General features: G+C 57.3%; 2 protein-coding genes and 1 long non-coding RNA gene across 5 annotated transcripts; 1 reads left to right on the top strand and 2 right to left on the bottom strand.

Annotated features, from left to right (window-relative positions):
- Positions 1-3,393: 3,393 nt before the first annotated feature.
- Positions 3,394-5,852, bottom strand: LOC122700721 (proline-rich proteoglycan 2-like). Its single transcript, XM_043913791.1, has 4 exons — positions 5,802-5,852; positions 5,270-5,560; positions 4,078-4,524; positions 3,394-3,447 (listed from the first exon to the last, which is right to left on the bottom strand). The coding sequence occupies exons 1-4, from the start codon at positions 5,850-5,852 to the stop codon at positions 3,394-3,396; spliced, it is 843 nt and encodes a 280-aa protein (XP_043769726.1).
- ADAMTS10 (ADAM metallopeptidase with thrombospondin type 1 motif 10) lies at positions 4,262-26,039 on the top strand. 3 transcript variants are annotated; one of them, XM_043911738.1, is made up of 26 exons: positions 4,266-4,388; positions 6,455-6,535; positions 7,973-8,159; positions 8,371-8,717; positions 9,328-9,484; positions 10,640-10,857; positions 12,283-12,366; positions 12,478-12,623; positions 13,034-13,077; positions 13,230-13,335; positions 13,427-13,573; positions 13,743-13,884; positions 18,132-18,308; positions 18,568-18,713; positions 18,807-18,870; positions 19,577-19,679; positions 19,907-20,040; positions 20,135-20,258; positions 21,211-21,291; positions 21,377-21,540; positions 21,656-21,782; positions 21,880-22,009; positions 22,355-22,559; positions 22,818-22,994; positions 23,088-23,247; positions 25,232-26,039. In XM_043911738.1, the coding sequence occupies exons 3-26, from the start codon at positions 8,072-8,074 to the stop codon at positions 25,339-25,341; spliced, it is 3,381 nt and encodes a 1,126-aa protein (XP_043767673.1). In that variant the 5' UTR covers positions 4,266-4,388; positions 6,455-6,535; positions 7,973-8,071; the 3' UTR covers positions 25,342-26,039. The 3 variants fall into 3 exon arrangements, 2 of the variants coding, with proteins under 2 accessions (XP_043767673.1, XP_043767674.1); XM_043911739.1 differs by having other exon boundaries at positions 4,267-4,388; positions 18,132-18,239; XR_006342641.1 differs by lacking the exon at positions 25,232-26,039 and having other exon boundaries at positions 4,262-4,388; positions 22,402-22,559; positions 23,088-23,228.
- LOC122699600 lies at positions 22,003-27,731 on the bottom strand. Its single transcript, XR_006342643.1, has 3 exons — positions 27,603-27,731; positions 24,370-24,431; positions 22,003-22,074 (listed from the first exon to the last, which is right to left on the bottom strand). It is a non-coding gene; the product is annotated as an uncharacterized LOC122699600 (long non-coding RNA).
- Positions 27,732-27,744: the final 13 nt, after the last annotated feature.

Raw genomic sequence — 27,744 nt, 5'->3', positions numbered from 1 at the left:
TGAACTCTCTTACTTCTTCGATTGCCTAGTCATTCTACAGATCTCTTATTGAATGTGGTCTCCAGAACCTCCCAGTGGTCAAGAATCAGCCTTCCAATGCGGGGGACATGGGGTCAATCCCCGGTCGGGGAACTAAGATCCCACATGCTGTGGAACAAGTAGAAAGAAGCCCGAATGCTGCAGAGAAGATCCTGCATGTCATAATTAACACCTGACACAATCAAATTAGATACTTTAAAGAAGAAGAAGAAAAAAATCCACTTTCAATGAAAAATATATATGAATACGTATGGCTGAGTCCCTTTGCTGTTCAGCTGAAACTGTCATGACGTTGTTTGTTAATTGGCTATACCTCAATACAAAATAAAAAGGTTAAAAAAGTAAATCTGTATTTTAAAAAATTGTGGTTTCCTCTGGAAAGCCTTTCGTGACCCTCCAACTTAGGAGCAGATGGTCCTTTTGTCAGTTTCAGCTGACCTTGCGCAGGTTCGATTTGTCTCAACACTTAAGGGGATACCAACCACGTGGCTGGGAAAAGTATCTGGCAGGCGAGCTACAGATGGGGGCTCCAGCCCCCATGATCCCACTCTTCCACCTGGAAGCTCACCTGCCTTCCCGCTGGATTGTCAGGTAACCGGTGATTTGTACCTTGGTTCTGTTCGGGTTCTGCCACTCCTCGGTGAGCAACCTTGAGCAAGATACTCATCCTCTCCGTGGCTCAGTTTTCTCCGTTGCGAAGTGGCTAGGATAATAGTGCCCACTCCCCTGGACTGATGTGAAGTTAAAACGATGCTTCAGCATCGCGGGCGTCGTCGTTATTTTCCTCTCTTATCTTCCCGGTTCCTACAGTCCAACGGCAACAGTGAGGATCCACTGCGCCCTCCTGTGGCAGCACTTGAGTACTGCATCCCTCCAGGCCCAACTCATTACATCACTCCGGATTCTAAAGGTTGCAAGTTACCAAAAAAAAAAAAAAAAAATCTTTTAAATCAGTCCAAGCTGGTTTAAATCAAAAGATGATGTACTGGCCATAACAACCCCTGCACTTGCTGTGCCCTCTTCCAAGAATGCCCTCACTCCCCGCCCCCACTTCCTCCTCTTTAACATTCAAACCGCGATGTCAATGCCACCTCCACAGGGAGCCTTTTGCCAGCTCCCGGTTTAGTCAGTACTGAGCAGCAACTCTGGGCCAGATCCTGTTCCAGGCCTGAGGGATACTGCTGTGGACCACACAGATGAAGATTCCGTCCTCAGAGCTGACATTCTGATGAGAAAGATTGAAAATCAACAAATACAAGTATTCCATAGAGCATGTCAGGCGGTGACTCACGCTGAGAGTGAAATGTCAGGAAACGGGAGAGGAGGCGTGGGGGGAGGGTGTAATCTTGAAGTGAGACGGGGCACAGTGCAGGTCTCACTGAGGGGGCTATACTTGAGATTAGACTTGAAGAGTAAGATGCAGTGGGCATCCCAAGCACGTGGTGGTTGTCCAGTCAAAGTCCTGCCTGACTCTTTGCAGTTCGTGAACTGCAGCACGCCAGAGCGTCTTTGTCCTTCACTATCTTCCAGAGTTTGTTCCAAGCATAGAGAACAGTAAGTGCAAAGGCCCTGAGGCAGATCAGTTACCTCTGGGGGATGGAGATTGTCATTGCGCCTGGCTGTGTCCCCAGTACCTGGAACAGCACCTTAGCACAAAATAGTGCTTAATAAAGATTCCACGAATGGAAGCCCAGCTATGGGTTTCAGGAGCAGCTGTTTCAGGGCTGAAATGAGGGCCCTGAGGCTATTACCCCCTCTGCCTTGGTGGCCCTAGCCGTGGTTTGTGTGTTTGTTTTTAGTTGAAGCATAGTCGATTTAGGCTTCCCTGGTGGCTCAGGGGTAAGGAATCTGCCTACCAATGCAGGAGATGTGGGTTCAATCCCAGGGTCTGGAAGATCCCCTGGAGAAGGAAATGGCAACCCACTCCAGTATTCTTGCTGGGAAATCCCATAGCCAGAGGAGACTGGTGGGCTGCAGTCCATGGGGTTGCAAAGAGTCAGACAACATAGTCGATTTACAGTGTTGTGTTAATTTCTGCTATTCAGCAAAGCAATTCAAGTACACATACATACATTCTTTTTCATATTCTTTCCCGTTATGGTTTATCACAGGATATTGCGTATAGTTTCCTGTGCCATACAGTAGGACCTTGTTGTTTATCAATCCTATACAAAACAGTTTGAATCTACTAATCCCAAACCCCAATCCCTCCCTCCCCCATTCTTCTCCCTTGGCAGCCATAAGTCTGTTGGCTTCAGTCTTTGAAGATGTCTCTCCCGTTGTATACGATGGGGTTGTTGTTCAGTCCCCAAGTCACGTCCGATTCTTTGCAACCCCATGGACTGCAATGCGCCAGGCCTCCCTGTCCCTCACAGTCTCTCAGAGTTTGCCCAAGTTCATGTCCACTGAGTTCATGTTCCCTACAATGGGGACTCAGTCTAAAATGCTACAGAAGTCTGTTTCCCAGGATTCCACACAAAAGCCCTGACATAGCTTATTAAGGGTGGTTTGCAAGCCCATCCTCCCGTCAGTCCAGGAACCCAGGAGATGGGATGTGGGTGTGGCGTACGGCCAAGTTACCCGCTCTACTCAGACCACACCTAGTGGGCAGAGAGAGCACCCAGAGGACATGGGGGCCTGTGGCATGGATGCAAGAGCCCGTTTCCCAGATAATTATGAGGTTTTACAGCTAGTAAGTGGCCCAGCCTGGGAACTCTCCCGGCTGAAAGCAACTCAGAAATTCTCCATGCTGTCTGGTGGCCACCCATCAGCAGACGAAGGGCCTGTGGCTGGACCAGACTGGGCTGAAAGGAGGAGCTTTTAGCATCAGGGCAAACAGAGAAGACAAAGGCAGCTGCCCCCCACCTCTGGATGGAGAAAGAGGTAAACAGAAGGCAGCGCAGGGCGGGCTCCCAACAGGCCCACGAGGGGAACAGAGGGTCAGGCTGGCAGAGGCAGAGAGGGCTCATTTAGACTTGCTCCTCCCTCCCGGGAGTGGGTAGCAAACAGGAGGATGGGCTGCCCGCCCCCTCTGGCGGGGTGGGTGGTGGGGCAGGGGGGACAGGATGGGATGGAAGTGAAGGGTCAACTTGGTGGGAGCTCCAGGAGGACTGTGGTATTTACAGAGCACCTACTGTATGCAGGAGCCCTGATATGTCATTCTAAGTTCAAGGCAAAAACAAGTTTGCTATGGAGAGAACCCCTCCCCCAGCGGCCCTGTAAAGGTTACTACCGGCCCCCTCAGCCACCCAGGGATGAGGAAGCCGAGAAGGCCAAGGGCAAGGCCAGCCCAGCCTCTGCATAGCTCCCTGGGGGCCAGGCCTGGAAAATACCTGGAATGGTGAGGTCTAGGGGTCACCGCCTCATCCTGTCCAGGAGCTCCAGCCTCCTGGACGGGCGCCCAGAGGCCTGAGGGGGAGCCGGCCACGTAGGGTTCGAATCCCAACCTTGCTCTGACCTTCCAGGTCACCCGTGTTCATGCATTAGCTCATCTATGGCGCACTGACCCAGGGCTGTCCAAAACCCACAGGACCCCTCCTCTCAGGGAGCGTTCACTCTCCCCCCACCGTCTGGCCTCAGTTTCCCCTTCTGTGAAATGGGCCCAGTCAGGCCACGCCCAGGCTCAGGGCTGCTCAAACTCCCAGGGGGGAGAGCTGAGAGGGCTGGAGCAGGTTGAGATGGATGCAGGCTCCCTGGGCACTGTGCCTGGCACACGGGAGGCGCCCAATAAATGCTTGCTTGAGCGAGGAGGAGCCTTCAATAAATAACAGCTGTTGTGGACGCTGCGGATGCTGGCGAGGGAGTGGGCCCTCCCCTCCCCCTCGCTGTTCCCCCTTCCCTGCCTCTGATCCCCCCACCCGATTTGCCTCCTTCCCCCTTGCCCCGCCTCTTTCCCTTCCATCTCCCCCTCCCCCGACCACCCCCCCAGCTCCCCTTCCCCCTTCCCCTTACCCCTACCCAATTCTCCCTCCCTCCCGATACCCTGACCCTAGTCTTCCTCCCCTCCCCCACTCCCCCGCCCACTATCCCCGCCCCCACCGGGTCGCCCCCCCTGCCCCCACCCCTCCCCCGCCCCCCCGGCGGGGCGCCGGTCCGGGCGGGGCCGCCCGAGCTCCCGGGGCCCTGGCTCGGGTCCAGCCCGCGGCCCAGGCCGGGCGGCGGCGGGCGGGGTCCTGGCGGCGCGCGGTTTGGGGGTTTTTTTATAACCCTGGCAGGCGGCTCAGGAAGTGCCGTCCCCGCGCCCCCTCCCCCGGCCACGCCGCCGCGCTCGCTCCCTCCCTTCCTGCGCGCGGGCCGGCGAGACCGCGGCGGGACAGCAGGCGGAGGCCCGGGCGGGCGGCCGGCCGCGGGTAACGGAGCGGGCGGGGCGCGGCGGGCCGGGGGGCTGCGGGCGACCCTGCGTGTCCGCGACGCAGCCCGGGGGTGGCCCGGGGCCGCGGGGCCGGGGACGCCGGGCCGTGGGGGCCGCGGCGGTGTGCGATGCCCCTGAGCGTGCGCGACACGCACCGCGCCCCTGAGGTCCTGGGAGCTCGGGTCTGGGTTTGTTTGCTCCGGGTGTGCGTGTTTGTGGATGTGGATATCCACGTCTGTGTAAATGCCGTGTGTCAGCGCCTGTGTGCCTACGTGAAAATCTGAATGTCTGGCTGTGTTTGAACTTGTGTGTGATGTGGGTGTTGTGTGTCTGCGGAAGTGTGCGTGTAAGCCAGTGTGTGCATGGAGTTCAGGGTCTCCTGGGTAAGTGTCCGGATGAGTGTGTGTTTGCACACATCTGCCGGCGTGTCTCCCTGTGTGTGTCAGGGTGTAAGGAGTATGTAGACGCTTGTGGATACAGACATCTGGTGGGTCTCAAGGTTTGCAGGACTGTGTGAGTGTGTTCTGGTCTGTTCTGAGTGTGTACGTGTCTGTGCACGTAGGCCCGGGTGTGTGTGTGTGAATGAGTGTGTGTGCACGTAGGTCTGGGAAGTGTGTGGTTGTGTCTCGGGTGTTGGGAGGTGTGAGTGTGTGCTGAGTTGGGGGGTGTCTTGTGGGTCTGGGGGTGTCTGGTTGTTGGTCCCCCGGCTGCACAGGTATGGTCACCCTCAAGTCTCCGTATATGTGTGTGTGTGTGTGTGTCTGGGTGTGGGAGGGGCGCCGCCCACTTCCCCTGAGTTGGTCACTGGGGCCTCGGAGGTCTGTCTCCGGCGTCTCCAGCCAGGGGCTCAGGGCCTTTAATTAGCGGCTGGCTGCCTACCCAGCGGGGGCCTGGGTGCCGGCCTCCTCCCGGGCTGGGCCTTTGTCTGCTCTCCTCTCCAGGCAGGGAGTCGTGCCCCGGGGCAGCCTCCATCTCGGCCTTGGCCTCCACAGGGAGGCTCTGTGGCCCTGGCCCCCAGCACGGCCCTGGAGTCTGGGTGTAGAGCAGCGGGGGTCCCCCCAGGATCCCCAGGGTGGGATGGAGTCTCCATAGTAGCGGCGGTTTCCGTCCGGCATTTCCTCCCCCAGCCTCCAGCGAGCTGGCACCCTCCCCCACGCCGGCCACCTCCCTCTAGCCTTCCAGGAGGAGGAGCTGGGGGGAAGGCCAGGCCTGGGTACACACACACACACAAACACACTCCTGCAGCCGCGCGCAGGGTCACATGGGCAGACACACACAGTCACATGGGCGACACCACACAAAGTCACACAGTCGCAGACGTGTGATCACCCCCCACGTGCAGCCTGGGGGAGACCCCCTGCTGACATCCTGTTGCCCCCACCCCTAGAGGCTCGGGCCCGGAATCCTCTACCTGTCCCCAGGCCTCCTCTCTTCCCTGCTCCAGAGTCACCAAGCTGTTCATGGCCCGCCCCCCACAGGCTGTGCCCCTGTTACAGATGCTGGCCTCCCCCTGGTAGACACCTCGTACCTGATCCCCCCTCCAGGCTCCTCCGACCCCACCCCACCCATCACCTGAGCTGGGTCCTCCACCCTCTCCCCGACATCCCCTTGAGCTGGAAGCACCAGAGGCGGGTGAGGTTGTTGGGGGGAGGGGCCGAGCTTCAGAGGAAGGAGGTGAGGACTGAACCCGGCCTGGCAGCGGCTGGAGGAGGAAAGAGACAGGACTGGGGGAGGCCCGGGGGCTCCAGCCTCATTTGCAGGGAGAATACTGCCTCCTGGACATGGGGAGGTGCTTAAGGCAGGAAGGGACTCAAGGGACCCCACGCAGGGAGGGCTTTAATCCCAGAGCTAGTCAGGGATGGAATGGGAGAGGAGATGGGAGTGGGGTGGGAGAGGGGGACAAAAGTGGGGGAGAAGGGAACTTTGGGGGATTGGGGGCTAGGAACCGAGGGAGGATAAAAGCCAAAAGGAGGTTGACCAGGGCGGGGGAGAAGGTGTCCTCAGTGACCCCTGAACTCCAGCCCCAGCTCCGCTCTCCTCACTGCCCCTTCCCACCCTGTCCAGGCTCCCAGAAGAGGCACTGAGGCCCAGAGGGACCCGCACACAAGGGTTCGACACCGCGCCACCAACTGAAGCCCCCAAAAGGTAAACAGGAGGGGGAGAAAGAAACCCCCGGGGTGAACATCAGCCTGTCTGAAAAGAGCAACACAGTCAGAGTGAGAGTGAGCTCCCCATCACTGGGGCGGGGGGCGGGGGGGCTCCAGTCAGAAGAGGGGGAGAGGTCAGCTTCTAAGTCAGCATCTATCTGGCTTCATCCCTCAGGAGCTGATCTGCCCTGTTTGGGGATCAACTCTCAGACTTGGCCAGGCTGCAAAGAAAACAAGACAGTGTGTGATTAAGGGGGGAATTGCACAGAGGAGGAGGAGGAGGGCGGAGACAGGAGGGGGTGGAGGGCTTGGCACGGGGTGGTGGCCCAGAGCGGTGTCTGTGGCAGGCTGGCCCAGGGTAGAGGCTGGAGAAACCTGCCCCGCAGGCCTGAAGCTTCGAGGAAGAATCGGAAATGAGAGGAAGCAGGACTAAGGGCCAGGCTGGAAGGCTAGGGTGAAGAGAGGTCATGGGGACAGAGACCAGGATGCAGGGTGGGGTGAGTGGTTCTACCCGTGGCAGAGAATCCCAAGGCGGGACCCCTCACCCAGGGTGGGAGGGGTGCCAAGCACTGGCCTTGGGTTTCATCTGGGTTGAAAATTCATGCTGACTGACCTTCACATGTGTCCCAGGCCAGTCTCCCTCTCCCCATGTGGTCCTCCTGCACTGGCCCTCGGGGTCATGGGTCTGCACCAAGCTCCTCCCTGCCCCCAGGACCTTTGCCCCTGCTGCTCCTCCCCCTGGCACACCTTCTCCTGTCTCTTCATCCTCCCACCTCCACTTCCAAGCCTCTCGGTTACTTCTCATAAAGAACATGTCTTGATCTGAATCATGTGTCTCTTCATTTTCTGGTCTGTCATCTTGCTCCTGGGAGACTTGAGTCCCATGGCTTGAGGGGGGAGTGGGGCAGGGACTGTATTCATATTATCCACGGACTGTACCCCGCCAGGCTCTTCTGTCCATGAGATTCTCCAGGCAAGAATACTGGAGTGGGTTGCCATGCCCTTCTCCAGGGGATCTTCCCGACCCAGGATTGAACCTGCGTTTCCTGCATTGCAGGCAGATTCTTTACCGCCTGAGCCACCAGGGAAGCCTATCTTATATACAGTCACCACCTGATGAATGAATCCTAAGGGTTATCATGGAGATGAAATGAGATGGCATGAATGTGCTTGGCCAGTAGCCGGCACATAGTAGGTGCTCGTGGAGTTAAGATCCTCAGCTGTCCTAAGAGGATAAGGAGGATGCTGGGGGCTTGGGGGGTGGGCAGGAGGAGGGAGTTTACTGAGCTAGAAATGGGTTCAGTCTTCAAACCTGGAGTGGGGAGAGGGTTGGCTGCAGGTGCCCTTGTCCACCTGGCAAGGGACCTTGGCACTGCTCCAGCCGGCAGTAGGTCCAGGCCCCCCTGACCCAGCTTCCCACCCCTCCGCCTCCCAGGAGCCCGGTGATGCTGCCCAGGCTGTGAACAGGGAAGGCAGCGCTGCGTGGGCTGCCAGCAGCCGGGGCTGGGGAGAGACATGTGGACACGTGGCCTCTATGGCTCCCGCCTGCCAGATCCTCCACTGGGCCCTCGCCCTGGGGCTGGGCCTCGCATTCGAGGTCACACACGCCTTCCGGTCTCAAGGTAGGCCCAACCCAGGGTGGGGGGTGGCAGTGGGAACTGAACGGGGATCGTGGTGGGGGGAGGCCCATGGGGTCGGTGAGGCCAGAGTCTTGCGGTCAGTGACCCAGATTCAGGGGCCACTGAAGCCAGCCTCACTCACCCGGCAGCCAAGCAGGCAGCACACAGGGCTCCTTCCCGGGGCCCACCCCAGGCCTCTAACCCTCACCCACAGATGAGTTCCTGTCCAGTCTAGACAGCTATGAGATCGCCTTCCCCACCCGAGTGGACCACAACGGGGCACTGCTGGCCTTCTCGCCCCCGGCTCCCCGGAGGCAGCGTCGGGGCACGGGACCTCAAGCAGAGGCCCGTCTCTTCTACAAGGTGGCCGCACCCAGCACCCACTTCCTGCTAAACCTGACCCACAGCCCTCGCCTCCTGGCGGGGCACGTGTCCGTGGAGTACTGGACTCGAGAAGGCCTGGCCTGGCAGAGGGCCGCCCGGCCCCACTGCCTCTACGCGGGCCACCTGCAGGGCCAGGCCAGCAGCTCCCACGTGGCCATCAGCACCTGCGGGGGCCTGGTGAGTGGAGGGTTCTGGGAGAGAGGGCGGAATGCCTACAAGCTTGGGAGTTAAGAAACACACTTATATAGGTCACAGAAGAAATCACAGCGGCAGGGTTTTTTATTATTCCAATTTTTCCCCCCTCTCTTTCTTCCTTTCTGTCTTTATTCAGCTGCACCGGGTCTTAGTTGCAGCACACGGGATCTTCAGTCTTCCATCTTGCATGCCGGATCTCTAGTGGCAGCATGCAAACTCTTCGTTGTTCTGTGTGGGATCTAGTTCCCTGACCAGGGATCAAACCCGGGTCCCCTGCCTTGGAAGTGCAGAGTCTTAGCCACTGGACCACCAGGGAAGTCCCCCTCAGTGGGAGATTTTGAAACATTTTGAGCTAATCAAGAGGATTAGCTATTTTAAGATGCAGCTAAAGCAGTACTTAGAAGAAAATGTGTAGCCTTATGTCAGGCTGAAAATTAATGAGCTGAACACCCATCTGAAGAAACTGAAAAGGCGGTAGTAACGTAAACCAAGTAAAACAGAAGGAATGAAATCAAAACGACTGAGATAGGGTCCCAGGGGTCCTGGGAACCAGAACCTGACCGAACCTTCTGTCCCACTTCCCAACCCCCAGCACGGCCTGATTGTGGCAGATGAAGAAGAATACTTAATCGAGCCCCTGCAAGGGGGGCCCAAGGGGCACCGGGGACCGGAGGAGAGTGGCCCCCACGTGGTATATAAGCGTTCCTCTCTGCGTCACCCTCACCTGGACACAGCCTGTGGAGTGAGAGGTACAACTGGCTGTCTGGGGCTGGGCAGAGGGCCTGCACAATACCTGTGCCTCGAGATAGAGGTACATGCTGGTGTCCCTCCATCTGGAAGGTCAGCTGCATGCAGGGAGCAATGCAGACAGTCAGCAGGGCCGTAGGCAGTGGAACCGCCCATCTGTCACTTCCAGAGTCCGATGGCCCAACAGTGAATGAGACAGGCAGCCAGATAGCCAGCCAGGTGCTGTAAAACCATCCATCTCTGGGATTATCATCTGATCAGACAATTAAGCAGTGGGATAGTGGTAGCAGATACTGGAGCAGTTGCACAATGGAAAATGTCAGGAGAAATTAGCCACCATTCGGAAGATCAGATTTACAACCAGATGTGCAGGGGGACGGTTATAACATCAGATATTTAGGGGATAGGAAAGGAAGTAAAGTGTTAGTTGCTCAGTCATGTCCAGCTCATTGCAACCCTATGGACTATTGCCTGCCAAGCTGCTCAGTCCATGGAATTCTCCAGGCAAGAATACTGGAGTGGGTAGCTTTTCCCATCTCCAGGGGAATCTTCCCGAACCAGAGATTGAATCCAAGTCTCCCGCACTGCAGGCAGATTCTTTACCATCTTGAGCCATTGGGGGAACCAGCTGGACAACAAGGATTCACCAGGATAGTCACAGAGCTAAAAAAAATAATCTCTGTCCAATGAAAATGCAGAACCACTGGAATGTTGTTAGTTGCATATCTGACAGTCTCAAAGTAGCAGCATATCATAGCAGACACACAACCACAGTGGGTTGTCCTAACAGAAAAGGGGTGTCACAGTTGGATGGTCAGTGAGACTGTCAGGCAGGGGGATTATTCTGCAGCCAGACAGTTGGGCTGCAGGGTGAGTAAAAAGTTGCCCAGTCGGAAGGCCAGGGAGTCATACCAGCACACAGTTCTGGCAGTGTAGCCGGCTGCTACACACCTCGATTCCGGCAGTAGAATTGTCGGGAAGTTGCATGGTCATGTTGATTGTCGTGGGATGCTGGGTGGCTGTTCGACCAGTGAGTTTGGCAGTAGGGCAGCCTCACCATTGTAGAACCAAGAGCCAGATAACGAGGTGTTTGACAGCCAGATGAACCATCAGACAGCTCGAGCAAGCAGCAGAATGACCAGAAATTGTCCATCCAGATGAGAAACCGTGGAAGGGGCGGCCGTGGTGGCTGCGCACCCTGAAACCGCCACCTGCCCGGCCCCTCGGCAATGAAACAGAGCGTGGCCAACCAGGCCTGAAGCGCTCTGTCAGCCGAGAGCGCTACGTGGAGACCCTGGTGGTGGCTGACAAGATGATGGTGGCCTACCACGGGCGCCGGGATGTGGAGCAGTACGTGCTGGCCATCATGAACATTGTAAGTGCCTCCCCCTCCCTGGGCATGGGCCCCCCAAAATGTGGAGCCCACCTCCAGAGTCAGGAAAAGGGCTGTTACCATCCCCCCATCACTGATCAAATGCCAGTGAAACAGAATGGGAAGGGGACAGGGTGAGTTAGAAAGAAAAGCCTGCTGGTGACAAGTAGCCTAGCACGGTGGCTAGGAGCATGAACTCAGGAGCTAACCAACCTGGGCTTAAATCTCAGCTTTGCCAATCTTTGACTGTGTGCCCTTGAGCAAGCTACTTAGCCTCTCTGCCTTGGTTTACCCACCTGTAAAATGGGTTTAATAATAGTACCAACTTCATAAGGCTAAGTGGATGCAGTGAATTGCTAAAGTGCTCACAGATGCACCTAACTCACAGCACTTACCCTATAATTGTTTGCTGTATAAAATTAAACAGGCAATTTGCAGGTACTTGTTGAGGTTAGCAGTACACTTATGGGCGTGCATCTGTCTGCATGCAGGGCTTACCCGAGCGCCTTCCTGTAAATTCATACAAGATGAGCTGGCTGACTCATACTCAGAGTCAGTGCCCATCTTGGATCTTGATCAAGACTCTGGACCTCTCTGAGCCTCAGTTCCTGCCTCTGTAAAATGGGATTATAATAGTACCTGTCACGAAACTGTGGTGGGAGGGAAGACAGCTAGACAACTTGGCACGTAGTCAGGGCTTGGTGAGTGATGCTGTTGTTCCACTGAAGCAAAAAGGGAAGAGAGAAAGTTTAGCACAGACAGATGACCTATTATGTAGACATAATATCAGGCCTAACCCCACTGTTTTCTGCCCAGGCTCTGCCTCCCTTCCTTGGGCTTCCAAGTTTCCTCAAACCTGCCAGGGTTTCTGGGGAGTTTCCACATGGGATGGTGATGGCTCAGGGCTTCAAGGTCATTGCACAGAGTGGCCTCCGTCATCCACCTCTCCTCTGACCACTTCCTCCTTCTCTCTGACCACTGTCTCCAGAGCTTCCTGCCTCCACACATCCACTTTCCAGTGGTGATGCTCAAATTGGTGCCTTAAAGACAGTATGGAATGAGGCCAGATGTGCACATCTTTCAGGCCGCCTCTGGGCAGAGGCAGCTGTTGGGTGGGCATTGAGGATGGAGGACAAGTAGACAGGCTGAGCTAGAAAGACAAACACTAGCAGGCAGGCTTAGCCAGACTCGAGTTCCACTTTCGGCACCTACCAGCTGTGTGTCCTGAGCTCTCTGAGCATCGGGTGGCTTATCTGTAAAATGGGAATACTAATACCTACTTCTGTGAAGATCTGGGCAGCAGGCATAGTCTGAGCCCCAGCACACAGTAGGCACTTGATTGATACAAGTTGTTGTCCTCATTTCTCTTAAAGTTTCCTATTCTGGGCCCCTCTTAAGACTCGGTCTCTCTTGTTTCTTGGAGGTCAGGTTGCCAAACTTTTCCAGGACTCGAGTCTGGGAAACATCGTTAATATCCTGGTAACACGCCTCATCCTGCTCACGGAGGACCAGGTGCGGGGGAGGGGGGAGGTTCCCCCACCTTCCACCACCACAGAATTCAGCACTGCCTGCATTGTCCCCTGGGTGGCTGCTACCCGTGTACCTCACTCTGTCCATCCTCAGCCCACCCTGGAGATTACCCACCACGCCGGCAAGTCCCTGGACAGCTTTTGTAAGTGGCAGAAGTCCATCGTGAACCGCAGCGGCCATGGCAATGCCATTCCGGAGAATGGCGTGGCCAACCATGACACGGCAGTGCTCATCACACGGTGAGGGGCAAGGGAGACTCCTGGGGGGCCTTCTGTGGGGGAGGGGGCCGGGGGAGGAGCGAATGGTCCAGGGGATTGCCCAAGTCCAAGCAGAGGTCACTTGTGCTGGGAGATGGGAGAGACCAGGACTGTCCAGTTGCCCTGTCGGGGAGCCAGGGAAGGGGAGAAGCTGCTGGGAGCCTGAGAATGTGGGGAGGCAGGTGGGGGTCTATTTGGGCACTGACGCATCCTTCACTCTGTCGTTTGTTCAGTTGGCCACTCATGCACCCCAGCATCTCCAAGGCTGGCTGGGGGAAGAGCATGAGGTTTCGGTTCAGGGGCAGGACTCGACCGTGAGAGGGGCGGGGTGGGGGAGGGGCGGCCCTTAGGGAGGCAGCCCAGCCTCCTGACTCCCCCGCCTCCTCCCACAGCTATGACATCTGCATCTACAAGAACAAACCCTGCGGCACACTAGGTACCCGGGTCCCCTGGGTTTCAAGCACCTCTGAAGGCGGTGGGCTGGGTAACACTGGCCCCGGTGGGGGTAGGGACCTGGCAGAGTGGACAGAACCGACAGACACAGCCCTGAGCCCCCAGCCCCACCCCACCCCCATGCCCATTCCCCAGGCCTGGCCCCTGTGGGCGGGATGTGCGAGCGAGAGAGAAGCTGTAGCATTAACGAAGATATCGGCCTGGCCACGGCGTTCACCATCGCCCACGAGATCGGACACACGTGAGGCCGGGGACAGGGGAGGCAGCGGGCAGGCGGAGCGGGGAAGTGTCGCCCGACACCTGGTGGAGCTGCTCACTTTTCATGTCCCCAGGTTTGGCATGAACCACGACGGCGTGGGCAACAGCTGCGGGGCCCGTGGCCAGGACCCAGCGAAGCTCATGGCGGCTCACATCACCATGAAGACCAACCCGTTTGTGTGGTCCTCCTGTAGCCGCGACTACATCACCAGCTTTCTGGAGTGAGGATCTGCCCGCCCAGGGTCTCACACTCATGTTGGGGGGAAAGGGGGTGCCTCCAAGGAAGGTGATCGGCTCAGGGCTGCTCTCCAGGGCCCCGCACCCAACTGGGGCCCGTGTGCTCTTGGCCTGCAGCCCTCCAGTGTGACAGCCGCTCTCTTCTCTCCACAGCTCGGGCCTGGGGCTCTGCCTGAACAACCGGCCCCCCAGACAGGACTTCGTGTACCCAACCGTGGCCCCTGGCCAGGCCTATGACGCGGATGAGCAGTGCCGCTTCCAGCATGGAGTCAAATCGCGTCAGTGTAAATACGGGGTAGAGAGAGCCTTCCTGCTTTCCTTCCTGGGAGGGGAGGGGGCCCGCCACCACCAGGGTCAGGGGTGGGGTGGGGACAGGGGGTGGGGATGGGAGAGCTGGGAAGGGATATGAGCCTCAGTGGTGGTTCGGGCACAGAGATGGATGGGAGGGTTATTCAAATGTCACACGCAATCTCAGTGCTCAAGGACAAGAATGGGATCCCCTTGCTTCTCCAGACCCCTGTTTTTGGGGCTGAGCTGGGGAGAACCTGGGGGTACCCCTTCTGTTGCAGCAGGACCAAAGCCCCAAGATCCCTAATGGGGCCATTTTTAACCAAATATCCAGACTTGGTGGAAATAGTTTCCCACGGGATGAACCATCTTCCCCACTTGGCAAAAAAATGGGACGGAGGCTTCCAGGGACACCCTGTCTTCATTCCCTGCAACCCCCGCTGATTTGTTCACAAGATAAGATCTCTTGGCCCCAGTCCTTAGCTGGACAACCTCTGAGCCTCCTGGTCACGCCCCACTCTTTCTTGAGGCTTAGGCTTAGCTCCCGAAGCCCCATCCGCCCAAGGAGAAGTGAGCTGAGGGTGCCCTCCCAGCTCCTCCCAGGAAACTGGTGCCCCACTTGCTTCCCTCTTCAGCCACCAAGGACCCCTGGCTTATCTAGGGCCTGCCCATCCCCTGCCCACCTTCCCCAGTTCCCTGAACATGCTCCCCAACTCGTTACAGCTTCACCCCAAATAGCCCAGCCGCAGCCCTTCACATCTTCAAGACTCAAAAAGATCAGTTTGAATGTCCAAGCTGAGGCCGTGTTAACTCAAAACGAGCAGGGAGGTGTTAAAAGCCCTCACTTTATTCCAGTGCAAGACAGGGAAAGAAACCCTCAATCCATTAAATCTTTTTAAAGATTTATTTTATTTACTTATTTAGTTATTTTTGGCCATGCCGGATCTTCATTGCTGCACACAAGCTTTAGTTGCAGAAAGCGGGGGCTACTCTTCGTTGCAGTGTGTGAGCTTCTCGTTCTGGTGGCTTCTCTTGTTGCAGAGCACAGGCTCTAGGCACATAGGCTTCAGTAGCTGTGGTTCCCAGGCTCTAGAATGGTGGCTTAGTAGTTGTTGCTCACGGGCTTAGCTGCCATATGGCGTGTGGGATCTTTCCGGACCAGAAATCAAATCCATGTCTCCTGCATTGGCAGGCAGATTCTCAACCACTCTACCACCAGGGAAGCCCCTTGATCCAATTATATTTAACCCACTCTTGCCACCTCACTCTACCCAACTTGGCTCCCTCTAGTGAATTCCTAAAGAATTCAGAAGCCACTTGAGCCTCTGCCGTGTCCCGGGTGTCCTAACTGGGACAGTGATGGCAGACACTTACTGAATGCTCACTACAGGTCCAGCATGCCATACCTATCATCTCAGTTAAACTCCTGACAATCCTAACAGCCACACATTTGCAGGGGGAGGGACTGAGGCATAGGAAGAATGCCAAAGTCACAGTTAGAGAACATGATTTGAGTCGAGGTTTTTTTTATGAATCCAAATTTTATAATGAGGTAGGGAGGTGGAGGAAGTGCCAGATTATCAAGCACGGACCACTGCTGGTTGTATGTTGAATAGACTTTTCCTTTTATTTTTCCAAGGAACATCTTCTGGGCCCTCCTGGCAAAGGGATAAATAATTGACTACATGTAACTCAGTTAATACGTGTAAAGAGCTGGGTCTGATGCATGGTCTGGAGGTAGTTGTGGCCTTTATTACTCCGTAACAAGGTGTTTGTGCAAGCCCTTTCGTATTGACTCTGTCGTCATACACCTCTCAGCCATATGTAGGCAAGGCCCATCTTACAGACAAGGCCTGGAGAGGGGGAATGTGTTGCAACTCAGTGCTGGAGTTAAAGTCTCCCAGAGTTAAATGAGACCCAGGACTCATTTCTTACAGACCATGGCAACTCCTTGTGGAAAGGAGCATGAGCAGGGCTGGACTAGGCAGCTCTCTTTAAGAGGTGTCAGAAGTGGGATCTGTCATATTTTAACAAATGGCCAGGAGGATATAACCCAAGTGAAGCCAGAGAACCAGGCTGAAGTTGTGTTTTTTTTTTTAATAATTTTATTTATTTATTTATGTATTTTTGGCTGTGCTGGGTCTTCATTGCTGTGTGGGCTTTTCTGTAGTTGCAGCGAGCAGGAGCTACTCTTTGTTGCAGTGCCCAGGATTCTCATTGAAGGCGCTTCTCTTGTTGTAGAGCACAGGCTGTAGGGTGAATGGGCTTCAGTGATTGCTGCACGTGGGCTCAGAAGTTGTGGCTCCTGGGAACAATAGTTGTGGCCCACTGGCTTAGTTGTCCCAAGGCATGTCGGATCTTCCCACATGGGAAGGGATCAAACCCATGACTTCTGCATTGGCAGGCAGACTCTTTACCACTGAGCCACCAGAGAAGCCCCAGGCTGAGTTTTTAGATGAGAAGTATCCTCTGAGGAAGCAAGTTTGAGGACCACCTTGTAAGCTTCTCATATGTGTGCAGTTATCTCTCAGAGGCTGACACGGGAAACGTCCCTTCCTGCAGCCATTGATGGGTCCAATTCCAAATCTTCAAAGCTTGGGAGGATCGGGTTCAAAGAGAAGAGTACATGTGATTGTAAAATGAGGCGAGGATTTCCACATCTCAGAGGCAAGATTCTGGGAAGTGAACAGGATGTAGGCTAGAGGGTCAGATTTGGCCACACCTGAACCCAGGAAGGCTTGTCCAGGGATATTAATTAACCTGGACCTAAAGGGTCAGAATGGCTCCCTGGGACTGATCCAGCTTCCTGCCATGGACAGAACCTGCTGCCAGAGTCTTTGTCTTATGTGTTTAGTCGCTCAGTTGTATCCAACTCTTTGTGACCCTTTGGACTGTAGCCCACCAGGCTCCTCTGTCGATGGGATTTTTCAGGCAAGAGTACCAGAGTGGGTTGCCAGGGTCTGAGCCAGCCCAAGTAAGACTCAGGAAGAAGATGGGCTGATTTTTCACTGGGAGAACTAGAGCAGCTTTCCACACAGACTCAGCCTGGCCTTATCCTCTCTCAACCTTTCATAGATTAAAACTTTGGGGAACTTCCCCAGTTTAGGTTGGGGAAACAGTAAGAACCACCCGCTGGGGAAATAAATAAAAAGTTAAAGGCGGGGCCCTTGACCTGAGCCATCATCAAGCCTGGATTTTTCAGAACCACAGCTCTTGAGGTGGGCTGCTTTGCCCACTCTAAAAAGAAATCCAGCATCCTTCCTCCTTTTTCCTCAGCCAGTCCCAAGTTTCCTTCTAGAAACTTGGGAGGTGCCAGGGGTTGAACTCCCAGGAAGATCCCCTGGGGAAGGAAATGGCAACCCATTCCAGTATTCTTGCCCGGAAATCCCATGGATAGAAGGGCCTGTGTGCTAAGTCACTTCAGTTGTGTCCAACTATTTATGAACCTGTGGACTGCAGCCTGCCAGGCTCCTCTGCCCATGGGATTCTCCAGGCAAGAATACTGGAGTGGATTGCCATGCCCTCCTCCAGGGGATCTTACCAACCCAGGGATTGAACCTGTGGCTCTCACATCTAACCTGCATTGGCAGGCAGGTTTTTTATGGCTAGTGCCACCTGGGAAGCCCAATCCATGGGTTTGGGCTACAATCCATGGGGTCAGACAGGACTTAGCTTCTAAAGAAGGGGCTGAACTACAGAGAGATTAGATCGTAGACCCTGCGATCGATTGAAGTTCTGGGATAGAATCCAGATTGCCTCCTTAGTAGCTGTGTGACCTCTAGCAAGTGACCCTACCTCTCTGATCCTTGGTTTTCCCACAGTAAAATGGAGAGTATAGTGCCTAAGGGAGTTTGAGGCTCTCCTAGGTGTTTGATAGGACTTCCCTTGTAGCTCAGCTGGTAAAGAATCTGCCTGCAATGCGGGAGACCTGGGTTTGATCCCTGGGTTGAGAAGATCCCCTGGAGAAGGGAAAGGCTACCCATTCCAATATTCTTGCCTGGAGAAGTCCATGGACTGTATGTATAGTACGTGGGGTCCTGGAGAGTAGGACCGGACTGAGCGACTTTCACTTTCACTAGATGTTTGATAAGTGCTGCTTATAGCCCGAGAGGAGGTCCCCTCCTATACCCTGCAAGTGGTTGCAAAAAGAAACCCAGGAAAGGAAGGCTGGAGCCCCACTGAGCGGGTCGCCTGGGTTCTCCCAAGGAAGGTGGGAGGGAGGGTCCGAGCCTGAGCGGGCACCTTGGCCCGCAGGAGGTCTGCAGCGAGTTGTGGTGTCTGAGCAAGAGCAACCGGTGCATCACCAACAGCATCCCGGCCGCCGAGGGCACGTTATGCCAAACACACACCATCGACAAGGGGGTGAGCCTCGACCGGCCTGGGCCACCGTCGGGGCCCTCCTTCGGCTTTGGCCACGCCCACTGCCTGCAGGTCCCGCCCCCTGCCCGAGGCCACACCCCTCCCAGGCTACGCCCTGCATGCTTGGCCCAATACTAGCTCCGCCCACTGCTGGGGACTGTGTGCTTAGGCCACGCCCCTACATTACCCTGTCCTATCCTCCATCCTCCCCCCTTTTCGCCCCACCCCCGGAGGGCTTAGAGCTGTGGGGCTGGGGAGAGGGTGGGAATGATCGCCAAGGCCTCGAGACTGCAGAGTCAGACTCACCCCCGCTTCATCATCCCACCCGCAGTGGTGCTACAAGCGGGTCTGCGTCCCCTTCGGGTCGCGGCCGGAGGGCGTGGACGGCGCCTGGGGCCCGTGGACCCCATGGGGCGACTGCAGCCGGACGTGCGGCGGCGGCGTGTCCTCCTCCAGCCGACACTGCGACAGCCCCAGGTCAGCCCTCAGGCCCTTCTGCCAGGAGAGGCGGGCGGTCCCTGCCCGCTATTCCCCCTGCCCCATTTCTCTCCTGTCCGCCCCCGCTTCCAGGCCGACCATCGGGGGCAAGTACTGCCTGGGCGAGAGACGGAGGCACCGCTCCTGCAACACCGAGGTGAGTCCCCTAGGACCTCAATCCGGGTAACCGAGGCCCCTCTGACACGAGGAAAGAAAGGCATAAGTCAGTTTCCAACGAGCTCTGACCGGGTGGCCACCATCTTCTTTGGAACCTGCAGCTGCCACCCGCTACTTTCCCAGCCCTCCCCACACCTGTCCTGTGTCCCAGCTCCTTCCAGCTCACACGTTTGCAGTAGATGCGTCTCCCACCTGGAGATAATTGCTTGGCCCTGACAACCCTCTCCAGCCACAAGGGGCCCCTTCCTCTACTGCCCAATTCTGCTCCCCCCCAAAGCCCCACCCCTGCCCCAAAGCTGACCCTGTGCTCCTTGCCAATCCAGTGGCCAAGTTTTCATTGCACTCCTTTCTGACCAGGGACCACTGTCTCCTGTACAAAACTCCCAGCCACAAGTCCCACACACTCATGAAGAGGGTGCTTGACTCCTTTCTAGGCCCACTCTCTCAAGAAAGGCCCCATGGTCTGAAACCAGAAACCCAGGTGTCATTCTTAGCTTGCCCACAAACTGGAATGAGTCACCTACTCCCATCGCAGAGGCACCTGTCTATCCGGCCTCCTCCCTGGCCTCCCTGCCTCCAGTCTCCAGAGCATGAGTTCTCCAACCCTGGGGCCTCTGCCCTAACTACATCCCCCCCCACTCTGTACCTGGCCTCCTGACTTCTCCCTTCTGGTGCCCCCCCCCCAGGACTGTCCCCCAGGCTCCCAGGACTTCAGGGAAATGCAGTGCTCTGAATTTGACAGCGTCCCCTTTCGTGGAAAATTCTACACATGGAAGACGTACCGGGGAGGTGAGCAGGGGACTGAGACGGTCGTGGGGCGGTGGGGGTGGGGGGTGGGCAGCCGCAGGTGGAGACAGGATCATGGGTTTTGTCTTGAGCAGCCCCTCTCCCAAGGAACCAGAGTGCCTATGAGTGCCTGGACTAAACAGCGGGGACCCCCACTTCCTCTGCCCAGCCTGCCCAGCCTCGCTGGGTCTGGGGTCCGGCCTTTGGTCTGACGGGGCTGTGCCCCCCAGGGGGCGTGAAGGCCTGCTCGCTCACCTGCCTAGCAGAGGGCTTCAACTTCTACACCGAGAGGGCTGCGGCCGTGGTGGATGGGACGCCCTGCCGCCCGGACACAGTGGACATCTGTGTCAGCGGCGAGTGCAAGGTGCAGGGGCCTCCCGGAGACAGGAGGGGAGGCGGGTGGCTGCAGGTGGGAGGTGGCTCCCCGACACCCGCTCCCCCACCACTGCCCTCCCCAGCACGTGGGCTGCGACCGCGTCCTGGGCTCCGACCTGCGGGAAGACAAATGCCGCGTGTGCGGAGGTGACGGGAGTGCCTGCGAGACCATCGAGGGGGTCTTCAGCCCAGCCTTGCTTGGGACTGGTGAGACCCCAGCTTCCCTCCCACACTCCCCCATTTAGCAGCTGGGGGCACAGCTCACCCCAGAAGATCCAGGAGTGGTGCCCCAGGTCACAGTCAGGAACTGGCTTGGGCTCTGGTGCCTAAACCTTTGCAGTGAAAGCATCCCAGGGGGTGGGTACCTAAATCTCTCCCATGCCCCATCCTGAGGGTCTCATGCCGTCTTGAGGAGCCAGTAGCATGACTCTGCAAGTGGGCTGAGGTGATCTCTGTGCTAAACCACAAAGCTTACTAGGGGCAAGGGTAGCGGCAGGGTGTGGTGAACTCGAGGACTTCCCAGCCTTGGGCTGAAGGAAGGAGACCCCAGGGAGTGTTTGGGGGGCAGTGAGAGCGGGAAAGTGTTAAGGGCCAAAACAGGCACTGAAGGCCAAGTGTGGTTTCCAGGGGACAATGTGGGGGTCCAGGCAGATAAACCAGTATGCATGGGGGATGCAGGTGGGCAAGGATAGAGGGTCCACAGGGGCCCAAGATCATCCAGGTCATAAGTGATGGAGCGCACGGCAACCTGACTCTGACTGCTAAAACCATCAAGTCACCACATGTGGCTCAGGAACCCCATGGTACCCCCTCCCCTCTGCCCAAAGCTCAGTCCTGCTGCTTGTCTTAGGGTAGGCTGGGTTGAACCATTTTAGTGGTTTGAGAGGTAAGAAAGTTGGAGTTCAAATCCCAGCTGAACCACTTCCTACCTATAAAACCTGGGCAAGCTGTTTCATCTCTTTGAGCCTCAGTTTTGTCATCTGTAAAGTGGGTATAATGATGCATCTACTTCACAGAGCCAGAGACACAGCGGGCGTCTCTGTAAGCACTTGGCACAGTAATGGTTAACTGCTGTCATCAGGGACCAGGCGTGGGGGTGGGGTGGGCAGGCAGGTACAGGGCCAGACCAAACCAGTGACACCTGATCTCCCCCGTCCAGGGTATGAGGAAGTCGTCTGGATCCCCAAAGGCTCTGTCCACATTTTCATCCAGGACTTGAACCTCTCCCTCAGTCACCTGGGTGAGCCAGAGGTGGGGGAATGAGGACTGGGGGTTAGCGGGGGTATCAGCTTGGCTGGGGTTCTGACCTCTCTGCTGTCCCCCAGCCCTGAAGGGAGACCAGGAGTCCCTGCTGCTGGAGGGGCTACCTGGGACCCCCCAGCCCCACCGCCTGCCCCTGGCTGGAACCACCTTTCAGCTCCGACAAGGGCCGGATCAGACCCAGAGCCTAGAAGCCCTGGGACCCATTAACGCATCTCTCATCGTCATGGTAACAGCAGGGCTGGGAGCACAGTGCAGGAGGACGTTAGCATCCTTTTGGGACCTCGAACTTGGCTTCTATTTGATCCTCCCCCGCCCCCCACCCCCCGCCGCTGCGACCCCAGGTACTGACCCGAACTGAACTGCCCGCCCTCCGCTACCGCTTCAATGCACCCATCGCCCGTGACACACTGCCTCCCTACTCCTGGCACTACGCGCCCTGGACCAAATGCTCAGCCCAGTGTGCAGGCGGTGAGACCCAGGCCTGGGACGGGATGGGGCAGGTTCTGGTCACCAGGCTGACCTTCTGGGCCAGGCAGGGCTGAGCGGGCCTGTCACCCGCCCCCAGGCAGCCAGGTGCAGGCCGTAGAGTGCCGAAATCAGCTGGACAGCTCCGCCGTGGCCCCCCACCACTGCAGCGCCCACAGCAAGCTGCCCAAGAGGCAGCGTGCCTGCAACACGGAGCCCTGCCCACCTGAGTGAGTGCCGGCGGAGATGCAGGGTCGGGGTGACGAGCTCCTGGGATCAGAGGAGTCCAGGCTCCCTAAGGTGCAGTCAGGGGTGTCTCAGAGTCAGACTCAAAGCAGTGGTGCTTCCTGGTCAAGTCCAGGTCATCGTCTCTCCTTGGGGTGATGTGCCTCCCTGCCCCCAGTGCAGGTCCAGAGTAAAGATGTTCTGAGTTTGGGGTGTGGGGTGGCGGGAGCAGCAGGCATTCCGGTGCCAGTTTCCGTAAGGATGCTCGTTGTTAGGCAGGATGACCTGCTGGTGCCCGAGGTCAGGGTGCTGCCCGGCCTACTGTCTCAGACCGCCCCCTCCCCCCGCAGCTGGGTGGTAGGGAACTGGTCTCGCTGCAGCCGCAGTTGTGATGCAGGCGTGCGCAGCCGCTCTGTCGTGTGCCAGCGCCGCGTGTCGGCGGCCGAGGAGAAGGCGCTGGACGACAGCGCTTGCCCGCAGCCGCGCCCCCCAGTACTGGAAGCCTGCCACGGCCCCGCCTGCCCTCCGGAGTGGGCCGCCCTCGACTGGTCGGAGGTCAGCCGCCCCTTCCCGCCCGCTGCCCACCCACTACTCCCTAGGCAGAACAGGGAGGGGCCGGGGTGGCCCCACATCGGGCGCCAATCCCCCCGCCAGGCGCCTCCCCACTCCCGCTGGCCCTAGTGGGCGCCCCGTGATTGGTCCGAAGTTAGCTATACCGTCCTCCGTTCCCACTGAATCGGCATCCACCCCAGTCCTTGTTCAAGCGGGAAGCGGGGCGCCCACTGAGCATGAAACGCCCCCTCCCAACTGCAGTGCACCCCCAGCTGCGGGCCGGGCCTCCGCCACCGCGTGGTCCTCTGTAAGAGCGCAGATCACCGCGCCACGCTGCCCCCCGCGCATTGCCAGCCCGCGGCCAAGCCACCAGCCACCATGCGCTGCAACCTGCGCCGCTGCCCTCCGGCCCGCTGGGTGGCGGGGGAGTGGGGCGAGGTAGGCGCGCGCCCCCTGCGAGCGGGGACCCAGGGCAGGGGTGGCGGGATGGGCGGCCGTGCCAGGCTTCCGCTCATCGGCGACTCCTCACAGTGCTCCGCGCAGTGCGGCTTCGGGCAGCAGCAGCGCCCCGTGCGCTGTTCTAGCCACACCGGGCAGCCGTCGCGCGAGTGCGCCGAGGCCCTGCGGCCACCCGCCACACAGCAGTGCGAGGCCAAGTGTGACAGCACGCCCCCGGGGGACGGCTTGGAAGGTTTGTGGGGCTGGGGGGCTGAGGGGGACCGGGAGGGCCCTGTCCAGAGGATGCCATAGATAGGAGTGCTGAGGGTCCTGACCCTTGTCCCTAGAGTGCCTCCAAACACTGACATCCCTTTCTCTGCCACCTCCAGACCATCTTTCATCATCTCCTGCCTGCCAGCATGTATTGGGTACCACTGTGTGCCAGGCGTTGTAGGAACCTGATTTTTCTGGGGGCCCAAACTCAGGTCATTCCTTCAACCACCTCCTTGACTCTAACCCTCCCTGTTCATCTCCATCTATGACATTTGCTGTTGTTCACTCGCTAGGTTGTGTCTGACTCTGCGACCCCATGGAAAAATTGCCCTCCACTCTTCCCCAGTGTGAGCTTCTCTGGTGGTTCAGACTAGTAAAGAATCCACCTGGTTGAGAAGATCCCCTGGAGAAGGGAATGGCAACCTACTCCAGTATTCTTGCCCAGAAAACTCCATGGACAGAGGAGCCTGGCAGGCTTCAGTCCACAGGGTCACAAAGAGTTGGACAAGACTGAGCGACTAACACTTTCACTTTCACTTCCCCAGTAGCATCTTGATCTGGGGGGCTCATTTCCCGTGTCCTCTGTCTTTTTGCCTTTTCAAACTGTTCATGGGGTTCTCACGACAAGAATACTGGAGTGGGTTGCCATTTCCTTCTCTAATGGACCACGTTTTGTCAGAACTCTTTACTATGACATGTCCGTCTTGGGTGGCCCTGCACGGCATAGCTCATAACTTCATTGTTATACAAACCCCTTCGCCATAACAAGGCTGTGATCCATGAAAGAGAGCTCCTACATTATCTGCCTGATGTTATTCTTTCTGTCAGTTTCTCAGCCTCAGGCACTACTGATGTTTGGGGCCAGATGGTTCCTTGTCTCGGGGGCTGCCCTATGCATTGTCAACGGTTCGGCATCCCTGACCTTGCTAGATGCCAATGGTACCCCTCCTCCCAGTGGTGAAAATCGAAAAATTGCCTCCAGACATCTCCAAACATCCCCTGGGAGGCAAAACCACCTCCCTTGGAAACCAGTGCTCTAAATATACACACCTCTTTCTACCTAAGTAAATGTATATTTCATAGAGAGCTATAGGTTACTTACTCTAGGCACTGGAACCAAACTGCCTGGATTCATCTTCCATCTCTGTGTCTTGGTTTTCTTATCTGTCAAGAGGCGGAGGAGTGGCGGTATGTGTTAATATATTCACTGGAGGTAATACCACCTTAAGCTGCTGCTGCTGCTAAGTCCCATCAGTCCCATCAGTCATGTCCGACTCTGTGCGACCCCATAGACGGCAGCCCACCAGGCTCCTCTGTCCCTGGGATTCTCCAGGCAAGAATACTGGAGTGGGTTGCCATTTCCTTCCCCAATGCGTGAAAGTGAAGTCACTCAGTCATGTCCGACTCTTAGCGACCCCATGGACTGCAGCCTACCAGGCTCCTCCGTCCCTGGGATTTTCCAGGCAACAGTACCGGAGTAGGTCGCCAGTGCCTTCTCCGTACCACCTTAAGGAGACTAAACCCACGTGTAGCCCAGGCTCAGTCATACATCAGTGACTACTAAGTGGGAACCCTGGTCCATTATCAGGAACAGACTGTCAGTTACCCTTGAACACAGAATACACATATACCCTGAGAGGAAGGACCACACTGGAGTTTATGTCCCCAGTCTGTTACAAAGGGAAACGAGCAAGGGTTATATACGCCAGACGGGTAATTGGGAAGGAACACTTTGCTCGTGATTTTAACACGGTGTCCAAGTCCCAGACCTGCACTCTCTTTCAAAATTCTCCGAGAAGCCTAGTGACATGGTTACTGTTAGAAGCCCCCCGTGGAGAGCTGAGAAGCCGAGGCACAGAGAAGCTAGGAAGCGGTGTCCAGCCCTTGGTCGCACCGCGACGGGGGGAGGGGGGAGGCGCTGAGACCAGATTCCCCTCCCCTTCCTCTTCTCCCGCCCCTTTCAGAGTGCAAGGATGTGAACAAGGTCGCCTACTGCCCCCTGGTGCTGAAATTTCAGTTCTGCAGCAGAGCCTACTTCCGCCAGATGTGCTGCAAAACCTGCCAGGGTCGCTAGAGGGCGCTCGGCCTTCGGAGCGAGTCCTGGATGTGCGCGGGCTGGGGGTGGGGGGAACCAGACCTGCAGCTGACCAGCCTGAAGGAGCCCGAGGGGGCAGGAACTGGGAGTGAATGGTGAGATGGAGCTGGAAGTTATTTATTGGGAACTCCTGCAGGGCTCCTGACTGGGGGCGGGGGGGGGGGGGGTGGTGAGGGAATGGAGAGGGGCTGGCCACGCCCACGGCCCCTCCTCTGCTCACCTCTCAGTTCACAGAGAGACCCCCGCTCCTCCAGGGTGAGCTCGAGTTGGGAACAGTTGCTCTCCCTAGAACTCTTGCCACCCACCTTTAGGGAGCCCCCCTACGCAACACCCGCCTTTGATCGGAATATGTACTGTGAAGAGTGGGGGTGGGGAGGGGGTCAGCCGGTGCCCTGCCCCCCCCAGCACTGCCCTGCCCCTCCACTCTGAGCTGGGGGGGAAATCTATGTCCGCTATGGGGGAGGGGATTAGCACCACCTCCCTGACACCCTGCCCCCGACCAGACCAGCTAGAGGGGGGAGGCAGAGCTGGGAAGACCCACCCCATTCTCTGCCTTGCCTGCCCCAGGGGGACCCCGTCATCCAGGCCACCCCCACGATGGTGCTACAGGCCCTGCCCTGGGGCCCACACACCCCCTCACCAGGAAGCCCTACATCAATAAAGTTCTGTCTTGTGTAGATTTCCGTGCCTGGCTGTGTGTGTGTGTGTGTGTATGTGTGTGTACGCGCACGCGCGCGTGAATGGGTCCCACTCAGCTATCCCCCCGCCCTGGAAGGGGCCACAGCCCCTCACAAGTCGGCCCCAACAGCCCAAAGGGGACTTATACCAACATAGACTAGAGCCCAGTAACTAGGTCAAAAACACAGTTGCTTCTTGGACTTCCTTGGTGGTCCAGTGGTTGAGCATCCGCCTGCCAATGCAGGGGACACAGGTTGGACCCCTGGGCCGGGAAGATGCCACAGGCCCGTGGGCCAACTAACCCCGTGTACCACGAGTCCTGAGCCCGTGCTAGAGTCTGCATGCTGCAACTACAGAGGCTGAGCAGCCCCATACTCCGCCAGAGACGCCACCGCAATGAGAGGCCCACACACAGTAAGGAAGAGTAGCCCCCACTCGCGGCAACTAGAGGAAGCCGGGTGCAGCAAGGAAGACCCAACAGAACCTAAAATAATCTTTTTTTTTTTTTAAATACAGCTTCTCACAGAGACTCCCAAAGCAACGCAATCTGGCACCTGTTACCCCAGCCACCACACTTTCTGCCACTCTGCTGCCTCCAGCGCACTGCACTCCTGAAATTTCCTCAAAATACCCACCATCTTCCCATCTTAGGGCCTTTGCTAGAGCTGTTTTCTTTTGCCAGGTGTACCCTCCCCTTCCCCCTTCACCTGGTTAACTCCAGCTCACTTCGCAGTCTCAGCAAAAAAAAAAAGTCTCCTCCTCCCAGAAGCCTCCCCTGACGCCCTCAATAAGGTTGGGGGCGGGGGTGTCGTCCTGACTGTTCACGTCTAGTGCCCTGGAGACAATGCTGAGGTTTGCAGGCACCAAGCCCGTCGGTTGAGAAACGGGCTGCTCCCCAGATGTGGCCACTAGGGGGCGCCGCGGCACGCCAGTCTCCGCGCTGGATGCGGTGTGTCTCCTGGAGCGCTGGGATACCCGGGTGTGCAGGCCTTCCTGCCAGGCTCTCCCAAGGTCGGTTTCTGCCTCCGCCACTTCCCCACTGTGTGGCAGACGACAGCCTCTCGGAACTGCCATTTCCTCAAACGTCAGGAGGAGACCAGCACGTGGCCTGCTGGTCTCCCAAACATCAGGAGATGGGCCAACATTTGATGAATGCCATGTGCTTCCCTGGTGGCGCAGACGGTCAAGAATCTGTCGGCAATGCTGGAGACCCGGGTTCCATCCCTGGGTTGGGAAGATCCCCTGGAGGAGGGCATGGCAACCCACTCCCGTATTCTTGCCTGGGAATCCCATGGACAGAGAGGCCTGGCGGGCTACAGTCCATGGGGTCACAGAGTCAGACACAACTGAGCGACTAATACTGATGTGCGCGCCAGGCGCCCCCGGCAGGATCCCCAGCCCCACCGCCGCCGTTTTAGGATGAGAAAATGAAGAGAGCTGGGGCGGGGGTGGGGGGCGCAGTCATTAATTCTAGACGTAACATCCAAAGTCTGGGACCTTCCAAATGCCCCTGGCTCTCGGGACCCCCCACTCCCACTGCTCTCTCCCTGGCAGAAACGCACCTGATTCTTCCCTCCTGGAAGAAAGACCAGCGGAAGTGGCTTCGGAAGTGGGAGTTTGCCCCGGGATGCCCAGAGCAGATACACATCTCAAGTGGGTCTGGAAGACTCCTGAGCAGCCCAGGACAGAACAATCAGTCCGCAG

The sequence above is a fragment of the Cervus elaphus genome, chromosome 9 (assembly GCF_910594005.1).
Source record: "Cervus elaphus chromosome 9, mCerEla1.1, whole genome shotgun sequence".
NCBI lineage: Eukaryota > Metazoa > Chordata > Mammalia > Artiodactyla > Cervidae > Cervus > Cervus elaphus.
This window is presented reverse-complemented; position numbering and strand designations above follow the sequence as displayed.